Source organism: Danio rerio, chromosome 21 (genome assembly GCF_049306965.1).
Source record: "Danio rerio strain Tuebingen ecotype United States chromosome 21, GRCz12tu, whole genome shotgun sequence".
Classification (NCBI taxonomy): domain Eukaryota; kingdom Metazoa; phylum Chordata; class Actinopteri; order Cypriniformes; family Danionidae; genus Danio; species Danio rerio.
Genome location: NC_133196.1, coordinates 23,749,817 through 23,762,573, shown reverse-complemented (window position 1 = coordinate 23,762,573; position 12,757 = coordinate 23,749,817). Strand labels below are relative to the sequence as shown.

The 12,757-nt window shown below is 35.2% G+C and overlaps 1 protein-coding gene across 12 annotated transcripts in view; it reads right to left on the bottom strand.

Annotated features, from left to right (window-relative positions):
• The window catches only part of myo7ab (myosin VIIAb), an 85,265-nt gene that overhangs the window by 7,605 nt on the left and 64,903 nt on the right, over window positions 1–12,757 (bottom strand). For all 12 annotated transcript variants that reach the window (XM_073935305.1, XM_073935303.1, XM_073935304.1 and 9 more), the window contains 12 exons: window positions 12,515–12,688; window positions 9,952–10,179; window positions 9,706–9,876; window positions 7,725–7,842; window positions 6,474–6,600; window positions 6,203–6,372; window positions 5,896–6,086; window positions 5,522–5,646; window positions 4,962–5,119; window positions 4,485–4,638; window positions 2,367–2,522; window positions 2,182–2,287 (listed from right to left, as the gene is read on the bottom strand). In XM_073935305.1, coding sequence (XP_073791406.1) covers window positions 2,182–2,287; window positions 2,367–2,522; window positions 4,485–4,638; window positions 4,962–5,119; window positions 5,522–5,646; window positions 5,896–6,086; window positions 6,203–6,372; window positions 6,474–6,600; window positions 7,725–7,842; window positions 9,706–9,876; window positions 9,952–10,179; window positions 12,515–12,688 — 1,878 coding nt within the window. The remainder of the gene's footprint in view (window positions 1–2,181; window positions 2,288–2,366; window positions 2,523–4,484; window positions 4,639–4,961; window positions 5,120–5,521; window positions 5,647–5,895; window positions 6,087–6,202; window positions 6,373–6,473; window positions 6,601–7,724; window positions 7,843–9,705; window positions 9,877–9,951; window positions 10,180–12,514; window positions 12,689–12,757) is intronic.

Genomic DNA, 12,757 nt, shown 5'->3' with positions numbered 1-12,757 from the left:
CGCAAAAGTGGAAACTTTGGGATTTGGGTGTGTTTTTGTTATGACTGCCAATGGTGTAGCCCCGCTGGTGATCTACTTCCTGTAGTTTGTTGCAATTCCCAGCAGGGTTTTCTTTATGAGAGATTACTGCTGACCAAACTTCAACTCCCAGAACTCCCTGCGCTCATCAACTCCTGCAACCGCTGACAATAATGCGGACACTTACACATAGACACAGCTGCTGCACATCTACACTGATTACAAAGACTATAAATTCACCTCACTTTCATTCACACATTGCAGAGTCTTGTTTCTATCACAAACTTTACAAAGCGGTTCTCCTGGTTTGTTTTCCTGTGTTTTGATCCTTGTTTCTTGTCCTGACCCATTGCTGCCCAGTCTGACGTCTTGCCTGTATATTGACCACAATTATTCTGTTATGGTACTTTTTTGCTTCTGTTTATGACTCTGGCCTGTACGACCTCAATTCATAAACTGCATGTGGATCCGCAAGTCTGCTCTCAGCATCTGGATCATTACAGTTTTTAAACAGACAAATACACAAAATAAAAAGCAAACATGACCATCAACTGTTTTTATAATAGATCTGTACAGTATTTAAGCGAGACTGAGGTATCCTGTATTTTTACATCTAAATGTTGAAAGGTATGAATTAGACCCAACACAAAATGAATTTTTAGACTCGTGCATCTGTTCACACTTCATCCCTCTGCCGTTTTCTGTGCGAGACGCTGTACTATTTTTACATACAAGTCAGTTTTGAGATTTTGTGCTCCTCCGATTTTTATAATGTTTGTTCAGTTTAATGGAAAGTAACCATCTGAAATACCCCTTTAAGTGCTGCTTTTGTTTCGCTTCATGAATTAGCATCTGTATATTTCCATTATAACACATTTATAAAGGAATTTTATAAATCTCCACCTCAGCAGTACTTACACCAAACATCACACTTTACTCATATCTGTATTCTAAAAGTTTTTAAAGAGATATATGTTTTTACATCATTTGCCAGATTATGTACATCATTTTAGTCTACAAAATTTTTTTAAATTATTTTATTTCTGGGTTATTGAGGTTATTAATTATGGAGTGATAAAAATAGATCCCACCTGTAAAATCATTATATTGTTCATTCATTCATTCATTCATTCATTCATTTATTTTCTTTTCGGCTTAGTCCCTTTATTAATCCGGGTTCGCCACAGGGAAATGAACCGCCAACTTATTCAGCACATTTAACTCAGCGGATGCCCTTCCAGCTGCAACCCATCTCTGGGAAACATCCACACACACTCATTCACACTCATACACTACGGAAAATTTGGCCTATCCAATTCACCTGTACCACATGTCTTTGGACTGTGGGGGAAACCGGAGCAACCGGAGGAAACCCACGCGAACGCAGGGAGAACATGCAAACTCCACACAGAAGCGCCAACTGACCCAGCCAAGGCTTGAACCAGCTACCTTCTTGCTGTGAGGCGACAGCACTACCCACTGCGCCACTGCGTCGCCTCATTATATTATATTATATTATATTATATTATATTATATTATATTATATTATATTATATTGCCCATATGATATATATTGTGTACAGAGCCACAAACATAAAATGTAAGTCATTTGATTCTAATATGTAATAAATAAATTCGACCTGACTTACTGCAATTTTAGAAAATTAACTGGAAAAATGCTGATAACTAGTATTTTTACCCTATTTATCTGCAGTATCTTGCCTTAAAGGGACAGCTGACCCAAAAGTAAAACTGTACTTATTATTTACACACCCTTATGTGGTTCCAAACCTTTATTTCATTATGAGTTTCTTCATAGTTTCTTTTTATAAGATATTTTAATGATTGTTGGAAACGGAGTAACCATTGACATCCAGAGAAAAGAAAAAAAACAAATTCAACGGAAGTCAATTATTATATATTACATTTTATAACATTTTTCAAAATACCTTATTTTGAGTGTGACAATTGAATAGTGAGTAAATGATAACATTTCATTGTAATTTTTAGGTGAACTATCCCTGTAATTGCAGATTCAAATGAGGTCAAAACACAATAGGACATTTGCTTCGCATCCTCAAGCAGAAATACACACAGAGAGCAAAAACAAAAAAAAGATAGAGAGAAGACAATAACACCTTCAAAATGTAGTTAAACTCTCACCTCATCAGTGTCATCAGGAAAGTACACTTTGTGAAAGATCTGGGTGGTTTTGTGCTGAATGGCCTCCACTTCTACAAGGTGAGGAGGATACTTTCTGGACCCATTACTGTCCATCAGGAGAAAATGTTTTAAAGGAATGCATGTAACAGTAGCGATAGATGTTTAAGTGTGTTTGGGGTAGTTACCGCAGGGCTTTCTGCAGTCTCTGCATGCAGTCTGGAGCAACCGGATGATGTTTCTTGGACTGCAGGAACTTCTGGACGTGAGGGAGCAACATGTTACTGGGAGGAAAGAGTCCAGTGCAGAGCCAGAGCAGCTCCCAGCCCTTCTCCTCACTGTATCTGAACACAAAAACACACACACACATACATCACCACGGTCAGACCATTCAAACGGCCATTCATTAGACATTGGCTTTTTGCAGGCTGACCACTAGAGGACAGAATGTTACAGATTTACAAGCCAAACCAACTGCTTTTACAGTAATGGCTTTCATTTAATAACTGTGCTTAAAGCAAACATTTGCATGCAAGTTAATGATTTATTGATGAAGTTTCACAGATATTTAAGCCTAATTGAAAGCCAAACCACACATGTGCATAAAAAACCCAAACAAACAATAAAAACCACATCAGACATTTTTAATGTTCATAAATGTTTTTTTTTGTTGTAAAGAATAGAATATAATAAAGATAAATAAAATATAAAAAAGATTTAATACTTTGATGTAAGGAGTATTACGTAATATTTTATTATAGACACATTTAACCCCCAAACTAAAACTTACTATTTACTCACTCTCGAGGTTATAAACCTTTGAGTTTCACAAAAGAAGATACTTTTAAGAATGTTGAAAACTTTTAACATCCATAGTAGGAAAAACAAATACTAAGAAAGTCATCGGATACAGGTTTTCATCTTTCTTTAAAATAGCTTTTTTTATATGAAGAAAGTCAAATAGGGGTGCATTTCCGAAAACCATCACTAGCCAACGAAGGTCGCAAGTTCCGTTGTTACAAACATAGTTTGTTGATTTGATGTTTCCCAAATCCATTGTTAAAACAAACATTCACAAACTTCATCGCAAACTTGTACGCATACAACTACACCTCTAGAGCTGTAGTTAGAAGCAAAATTCCCAGTAATAATTGTTCTATTCCCAGTTATCCCCCCTATGCCCTATACATTTAGAACATTCTAACATTTGAACTTGAAATTATAAAAAAAGCATTAAAGTCATCACTCCTATAGGCAGGGCCGGAGCAAGCTGAACTGCCACTTTAGGCAAAAGTCGATTATGGAGCCCTCAACCCGAAAGTGAAAACGATAGTGACCGGTTAGCAAAGTGAAGGGGGGGGGGGGGGGGGATGGGGGTGTATATGACATGGGCCTGTTGGTTAGAACATTTCTGCAGTAGTTCGCTTGTGTCAACTTGTAAAAGTAGACTTAAAAAAAAAAAATACACATTGTACTACTTAATAATAACAACAACATTAATAATAATAAAAATTATTATTATTATTATTGTTATTAATGTTGTTGTTATTATTAAGTAGTACATTGTGTATTTTTTGCTTTATTATTATTTTTTAAGTAGGATTTTTTTCTTCATTTCCTAATAAATAGCCTACTGTAAATTAGGCCTAGAACTATTATCTATTTACATGATTTACATATAAGTTTAGTATACATGTTGGCTAAGTTATTTTATATGGAATATTCTCAATAATATTTGTAAAGGAAACATAGGTTCTATATGTGTCATTTACATATATTTTAATTAACATGGGAAACGCGTGCATGTTTTTAACAAAACTAATATTAGATTTTTTTTATATGCATGTGCGTGTAAAACAATATAACTTCCACAAAATATTATTGGGCTTTTCTCTAAAGAAGTTGTTACTCCACCCCATTTAGAGCATCATTATGGACATTTTATGTTATAACTACTGTGGTTCAAACGATGGATCTGCGACAGAGAAAGTACGGTATTGGAAAACACTCGTCACTACATCGTTCTTTTCCTAAACAATGCATCGTACTATGACAGTTCAGCCGCGAGTTATGTCGTTGTTTGGGAAATGCACCCCATGTTTGAAACAAGTAATTTTTGAGTCCTAAATGAATTATCCCTTTGTTGTAACTACTACTACTACTACTAACAATAATTATAACAATAAAATGATTCTGACATCCCTCAACTATGCACAGAAAAAAGCTAAATATTCCCCAAACTCTCAGAGGCAGTAAAAGTAAACTCAGTGAATGAAACCCAACAAATATAAAGTGTAAAAACCTACTTCACATGATTCTCAGTGAGCTGCTTGATGATCTGACAGTAGATCTCATCTTTTAAAGGTTCAGCTTTTAAAGCTCCTTCAAAGATCTGGTCAGTGAGCTCATTGACCGAGCGGCTCCTCTTTGACGGGTAATCGCCCATGTACTTCAGAATGGGTGCAACAAAGTCAAGGGCCAAAATCAGACAACCACAGTAACTCATTCAGAACATAAAATGAACACTTTTGAAAGGAACTAGTGCTATTAAAATTGTATGGCTTGATGTAATATAAATGAAGTCTGTTCCTGAAACATGAAGTAGAAAACCCATCAAAGATTTAGGTTATTAAAAAAAATAAGAAAAAAAAATTGACATTCATTTTGGATTATGAGGATCCATTATATTAGGCCTGCAGTGCTTGACATAAATGGTTGCACTCTGAGCTACTGGCACTGTTTGTCACTATTTTTATCACAACACATATAATGCTAGAGGATATCAATGAAGGCCTGGCAGGCGTCCTGGCTCAGCTCTTCATGACTGAGGATTTTTTTCAGCAGAGGCTGTTTCAGAGGTTCTCTGGTGCAGCACCAGATTTTATCCTTCCCTCTACCTTTATTGATGATCACGCGGCTCAGGGTGCTCTTGGAAGGTGGTCTAGAGGATGGAAAGCAACCAAGATAATGTAAAATATACAGTATAACAGAAATAGCTTTTTGCATGAACACACACTCACAAACATTTTTTTGCAGGTGCATGGGAAAAATATGTAGAATATTGACTTGTTCTTTATTGTTTGCTAATTCCTTTATTCAAAAATGTGTAGCATTCTGCTGTAATTTTTTTTGTTTTAATTCGGAAAATTTCAACTTATGCCGAAAATTTAGAATTTTTTGAAACAAGAGAATATAACTATAGTAATATTAAGTATGTATAGCATATTTAACTATAAATCATATTTCATAATTCATATTTAAATGTTAAAATATAATAATTAGAATAAAAAGAATTTAGGACACAATAAAGCCCTTTGAAAGGTCTCGAAGTGGGTCATAGCACCTGAAGTGATCGTAGGAGAACTCCTCTAAAGTGTACGGCTGGACTTTCTCCCCACTGTCCAGCAGATTCTGCTGGGACAAATTTACAGAGTCCTTACGCTGGTCTGGAGACATGATGATCAATGACTGCAAGAAACACAAACAGAAGCTAAATATTCATTTCATGAGCCAAAACCAAATGCAGCCTGTTGCACATATGTAAACATTGTTTTCTTTTTTAATTTTCCCTGCAAAACAGTCTAAAAGTTGGAAAAGGTTTGGTTTCCCACATGCTGTTTACAAATTGGTGATTAAAAAAGTGAAAATTCCTACATAAGTCCATTTTTTTGTTTTCTGACAATGTACAAGGAATGTATTGGATGAAAGCCCACTCACCACAATATCATACTGTGGCCTGGTGATGGTGGGCAGCACATAGACATTGTCCGCAGGAAAGTCTCCTCTCTTCTTGGTTCGGTCATTGACCCCATGAGCCCAGCCTGAAGTCAGGACCTGTTCTCCAGTGTGCTCATCCAGAAAGATCAGATCTCCCTTTGAGAATCTCAGGAACGAAGCATCTTGCCCAGCTGAAAAAACAAACAAAAACATTTTTTAGATGTTTTATTAATTATGCTCAACCTAATTGTTTTGGGGCCCAAATCAAATACAATGTTATTAAAGTTAAACCCAACTGTGAGCTCACCTGGATAATGGCTGTCCATCATTGCCACCACAAACTTTGACCTGGAACGCAGGCCCTCTAGAAAAGCCACAACCAGATCCCGGATGTCTTCAGCGTTGTTGGATGTGAAGGTGTACTCATCTCCTTTAATAGTGGCCAGGGTAAAGCTCTGTCCCTGCAGTTTTCCACCTCTGAAAGCACATTGATTAAAAGTGGATGAAAATGAGTTAATGTATAATACAGTGAGCACTTAGATCAAATGAAGTGTGTTTGGTTGGATAATGTAATGCACCTGCTGCTGGAGACCGCAGTGATCTCTGGGAAAGAAAGGTCTAGAAGGACCTGCTCCTGCTCATCCACAAAGTAGACTCCCGTCCAGTTCACAGCCACTATAACATCATTCTTTGGAAGACTCGGCCCTGTGAATGAACAGAAAGAACAGTTTAGCTTTCACCTAACAGCATCAATATGTTTTTTGTTTTTATACAATAGTTCTGTCTGGTTCTCGAATCTTGGCTGATAGCCGTGCGATGTTCTGCAATGTCAGAACTGGCACAGCCTTCTCATCCTTCTGTATTACTCCGCCCACATAGAGTGACAGCAGATCAATAAAGTCACTACAGTTTGACAAATATTGCAGCTGTTGGACAACATCATGTACTTTTGAGGCTTTTTAGGCGAGACTAGAGTTGTTTAGATTGCAACTATGCAGTTTATTTGTAAGGATAGTGCCTATTTTAAATATTTATAATTTACTGAGATACAGTGCGTCGGCATCCATCAGACCCATCAGACCATTAAACCAGGGGTGCCCAAACTTATGAAGGGCCAAAAACTAAACTTGATTGGGGGTAGTGGGCCGGAGGTAAATATACCAAACTGTAAAGTTGTCAATTTAATTTCCTAATTCATAATTATTATTCATTATTTAATTTAATGTTTAATTTAATTGATACTATAATTTGTTGCATTTAAAATAGTATTAATAATTATACATTTTTTGTACATTTTATAATGAACATCTTAAATACAAAATATGAAAAATCTCATTTATAACACTAAAAAAATACACTTTGCCTTGATTCGCTTGCTGATGTCTTCTGCTATTCATCAAGTGACTGGATTCAATAAAAAAAAATTGATTCATTCACAACATTCAATTAAAACATTTAGTTTTAGTTTGCTTTTTTTAGATCAACAGTTAAAAAACTAAAGATAAGTTAAATTAGAAATGACAATATCTGTTAAAGACATTCCCTCAAAATTCCCCATCATTCTCCTCTCAGAAGGGATGGAGGGCCAAATCAAAGGTTATCTTAGTTTGTCATTCGGGCACTAGCTTGGGCATCTCTGTTATAAACAATCTGTAGGACATTGGTAATTAAAATAGAAAAAGTACACACATTCGTATTTACAAAAATACACAAAGAAACCTGATGTTCTCACTGAAACAGTTGAATCTATTCTTAAAGATGATTCTGACTGATGGATTCACCCTACTAACTCAGAACGTTTACATTTTGTTTGAAATAATTATTTGTACCTGAGAATTTGAAGGCCTCATAGAAGCGTGAAAATAACAAAGGCCACTTAAATCGAGCGAAATCCACCACCTCCTCCTTCACTCTTTGCGAGTCGAACCTCTTCTGTGTGTAGATTCCCTGTGGAGATGCACTGGTCAATATCTGGCTCTCAGAGCAACACAATATCAGCCATTACCTCAGAGACAATTACCCTGGCTCTCGTCACCTGCTTATAAGCAGAATGTCTCACAGGCTCATGCATTCCCACACAATCCATAAATTGATCGCCAGCTTTATTAAACATTCATGCCCATCACTTTAGCACATGAAAGGTAGAAGGGTAATTCAAACGGTCTCCACCCTCGAGAGCGGGTACATGAGATTCATTTTCCTACAGGAATCATCAATCAAATCTCAAGCCACTCAGTCCATCAACTGCTACGAGCTAGCATTCAGACGGCAGCGCTGACTTTAACTACAAATCCATAACAAGACGGTGACCATTAAGTGGGGATTGTCTCAATTACTCAGGGTCCTGTGATTGTACTGTATCAGAGCAGACAGCAGGGTATGGAGCTGAATGGTGTGAAGGTCGCCCACGGCATACATTTAGATTATAAAGTTAATTATAGCTTGAGATTATATTAGCACTGAGCTGAGATACAGGTACTGCTGCAAGATAATGAAACTGCTGTCCTTGAGAACATATCGGGAGGTCAGTCAGACACAGTAATAAAGACACTAGGGTAGATGTCTAATGTTAATTGTTTGGTTATACTGTACATGCTGTACATACAAATCAGCATTTTTCACCTCTGCCATAGAAAATTGAAAAGCATAAAGTGCCTAATTATAAATAAGCTAATATAATGTTAAACTATCAAAATATTCATTGATTCATTTTTTTTTTCGGCTTAGTCCCTTTATTAATCCGGGCAGTCCAAAGACATGTGGTACAAGTGAAATGGGTGGGCTAAATTGTCTGCAGTGTGAATGAGTGAATGAGTGTGTATGGATGTTTCCCAGAGATGGGTTGCAGCTGAAAGGGCATCCGCTGTGTAAAACATATGTGGCGACCCCGGATTAATAAAGAGACTAAGCCAAAAAATAAATGAATGTATGAATAATATAATATAATATAATATAATATAATATAATATAATATAATATAATATAATATAATATAATATAATATAATATAATATAATATAATATAATATAATATAATATAATATAACATAACATAATACAATGTTATGTAATATAATATAATATAATATAATACAATGTAATGTAATGTAATATAATATAATATAATATAATATAATGTAATGTAATGTAATGTAATGTAATGTAATGTAATATAATATAATATAATATAATATAATATAATATAATACATATAACTGATAAAGTTGAGTTGACTTTATTAGTAACCGTAGGTAGATTCTTTTTACAGCAAAGTTTAGCATTTGATACAAACAATTAAAAAAGGGACTAAGCTGAAGGAAAATATGTATGGTAATATACTATAATATACTTGTGTTGAAATGAATCAAAATTTTGCTTAATTATAGAATCGATTTGTGTAGGGGCAACATAACTGAATTAGGATAACTTATACATTTTTTACAAAAAATCATGGATTGGACCTAATAAAAAACAGGAATTGTGTTGTTTCAGCTCATTTTACATAAGTAATTTGAATAAGCAGAAAATGTCATTTTCTGAGTGTAATGAATTACTTTTAAAACAACAGCACAATTTGTCTTTCATTCTGTACATTTTTGCAGAAATAAAATTTTGAAAATCAAGTCACAGCAGAAGCTGAGTAATTGCATAGATGTAACTGAAACTGTAAACTAAGTATTTTTTTATTATTTAGGCAAGTATTTAGCTTACAAAAAAACACCATGAAATGCAAAAAGTCCATAAATAGTAAATACAATTACAATGGAAAAAATAAAATAAAAAAAGATGTATATATGTATACATATGCACCTTTATGTGAATCGCTATTATCATCTGAGCCCATTTCTCCACTGTCTTAGAGGGAGTGATTTCTCGATCTGGGATGTAGGATTGAATAAGGCTCAGAAGACGTTCTGGTAAAATCTCCGGCCCATAATCCACATAGTACTGCTGAGAGGCCAGCTCAGCCAGATCCTCCTCCTGGGACAACACACAACATAGTTTAAAAAGTACTTACATTTTTAAAATAAGAAACATGCACATGACAGCTCTCACCCGATCACAACGATACTCTCCGAATTTGACCCCGCGCACAATCTGCTGGTAGATGAGGTTGGTGGCCACACCGTCCTCTGCTGGGTTGTGCCAGGGGGTGAAGATCTCCTTCCTGAAGAACAGCCTCCAGGGGGCGTTGCGCTCCTGAGCCCCCTGCTCTTTAGCGTACTGCTCGCACTGCGACACCGCATCCATCACATGATCCTTCCCACTGCCCAGTGATGAGACCTGATGCACATTGGACCAAATAAACGTATATAAAGAAGGACACATACACTATTGACCAAAAGCTGTAGCTGAAAGTTTTGAAAATGCACATAAAAAACATGTGCATAACTGAGTAGAATTAACTTTTTATTCAATAAGAAAAGATGCGCATAAGCTACGATGGAAACACTTTTACCGAACAAATTCCAGTGTTATAAAAAGTCATGTGATTTTGTTATAAGAGATCATGTAATGATAGAAATGTGTGTGAATGGACAAACCAGCAGGTAAAACATTGTAAATGTTATTTTGGTCATTCTAAAATGCTGTAACCATGTCAGTCTTAGTGTTATTATATTATTAATTTTCTACAGAATTGTCAAGAGCGTCTGTGCTCCGCATCTTACACCTTCAAACGACACCACATTTTTACTGGTCATATTTACCGCCAGTTAATCAGGAAGTGATGATTTTGTTCTCTCATTAGATGGAAAAGCTACTTTATTCACATGTCTTTTATGTGATATTTCTGTTTTGCATATAAATTTAATTCATATTTAATTTTTAATATAATAATATTTAAATTTATTAATCTTTGAAAGGAAACATAGCTATTGAGGTGTTTTTTTTTCCAAAATCATGAATGACTTTCTGAAAGTGCATATGTTTTGTGTGAAGTCATGAACACGATTACATTTATGAAAACGGCTGATTGTTATGTTAGGGATGACACATATTTGTCAGCTGAGATCATGTGGATTACTTTTTAGCTGCCTAAATATGGATTTTGGACTGTTATATGGTCATTTATGTTAAGCTTCGTATATTTACATTAGATGGAGAAAAACCCTGAAATTTGTTTTTTCAGTTTGGAATCCAGAAGTGAAAATTCATTGAAAATTCTATTTAAACACATATTTTTAAAACTTGATTTAAAAAAAAAAAAGTTTAAAAGTGGAAATTGTGAGGAAAACTACATTACCCATAATATGAAAAATTCCACCAATCAGGAAGTACGAGCAAATCCCTCCAAAATAAATATTTATTTTGTAATAAATATTTAATAATTTAATAATTATTTAATTTAACTTAATCTAATATTTATATATATAAGTCTGTAAAATAAACTACTAAAAGTGCTGACTGTCATAGTAAGTGCTGTGTTGTTGTCTTTCAGGTTGTATCTCAGCTTTAATGTGCTTTTTAAATAAATGAATAAAAAGTAAAGCACCTGCTTGCCATCGCGACAGCAATAAGATCCAATGGACAGCCAATGGCTTTCACTCCAAATTGGCGGAATCCAGGGCTGTTGCTGGGCGCTGCTGTTGCAATGGAACTTTCTATTGAGTGTCGCCTCTAGGTAATTCTAAGCTCTTTGGCAGGGCTAGGGCCTTTTACAGAGATCGTCATTTCTAATTTAATGCAACCCTTTTTTGTTTTTCTTTCTATTGCTGAGCAACAAAAAAAGCAAACTGAAATAAAATGTTGCAACTGAATTAGATTTTTAAAAAATATAAACAGTGACACATCGGATACAGGACAATGCAGAAGACTTTGGTGAGCAAATCAAGGCAAAAACTGGTGCAGCTTGAATAGTGTGACTCCATTCTGTTATAAACAGGATTGTTTTTGTTTTTACTGTAATACGTTCATCATACAACAAATTAATGTTTTCTAGTTATTTTTTTAAAAATGAAATAAATGAGGAAATTACCCATGACAAGTGTGATGCAATGGAGTTTAGTATATTTACTTTCGGCCCACCACCCGCAATAAAATTTGGTTTTTGGCCCTTCATAAGAAAAAGTTTGGGCACCCCTGCTCTAAGCTCTTAAAAATCGTACATTTCGGTGTATTCTGTTACAATAAACAAGAATTTGTGAGACTGTAATTGTTTATTTTCTAATTTAAAACTGTTAAAAATACAATTTTGTACATGTCTTCTGCTTAAGTTCAGCTTTAAATTATAGGAATCATCGTCATCATTTTCATACGGCTTAGTCCCTTATTTATGACCACAGTGGAACGAACCACTAACTATATGGCATATGTTTTACGCAGCCGTGCCCTTCCAGCTGCAACCCAGTACTAAGAAACACCTCATAGGAATCAAGTGAATTAAAAAATACATTTTAAGAAAGAATGCCATTAGCTGAAAATGTAATAATACTTTACTACATTTCTGTTTTTACTGTATTTTAGACCAAACAAATGCAGTCCTGATGAGTACTAGAGACTTCCTGTCAAAAGCAGCAACTCCATTTTTATATATAAGTAGCATAAATTAGGTGTGAAAATAATCTTTTTTAATTTTATATAATTTATTTGTGTAAAAACAAAGTATCAGTGAGCGTACCTTATCAAAAAGTGCAATGTATAAGGAGAAGCCGAAGCGATCCTTCAGGCCGATTTTATCTGACAGAGCATTGCAGAGCTCTTCAGCTGTTGTGGCAGAGTCTGTCAGCAGGGTCTTAGTGGTGCCGTCCATGAAGGTCACCGGCAACATGATGGGTTTCTTAGATTTAGTGGCCTAAAGGAAGAAAGATAGAAGGATCCAGCCAAGCGATTCATACTTTCCGAAACATTCTCCCAACTCAAC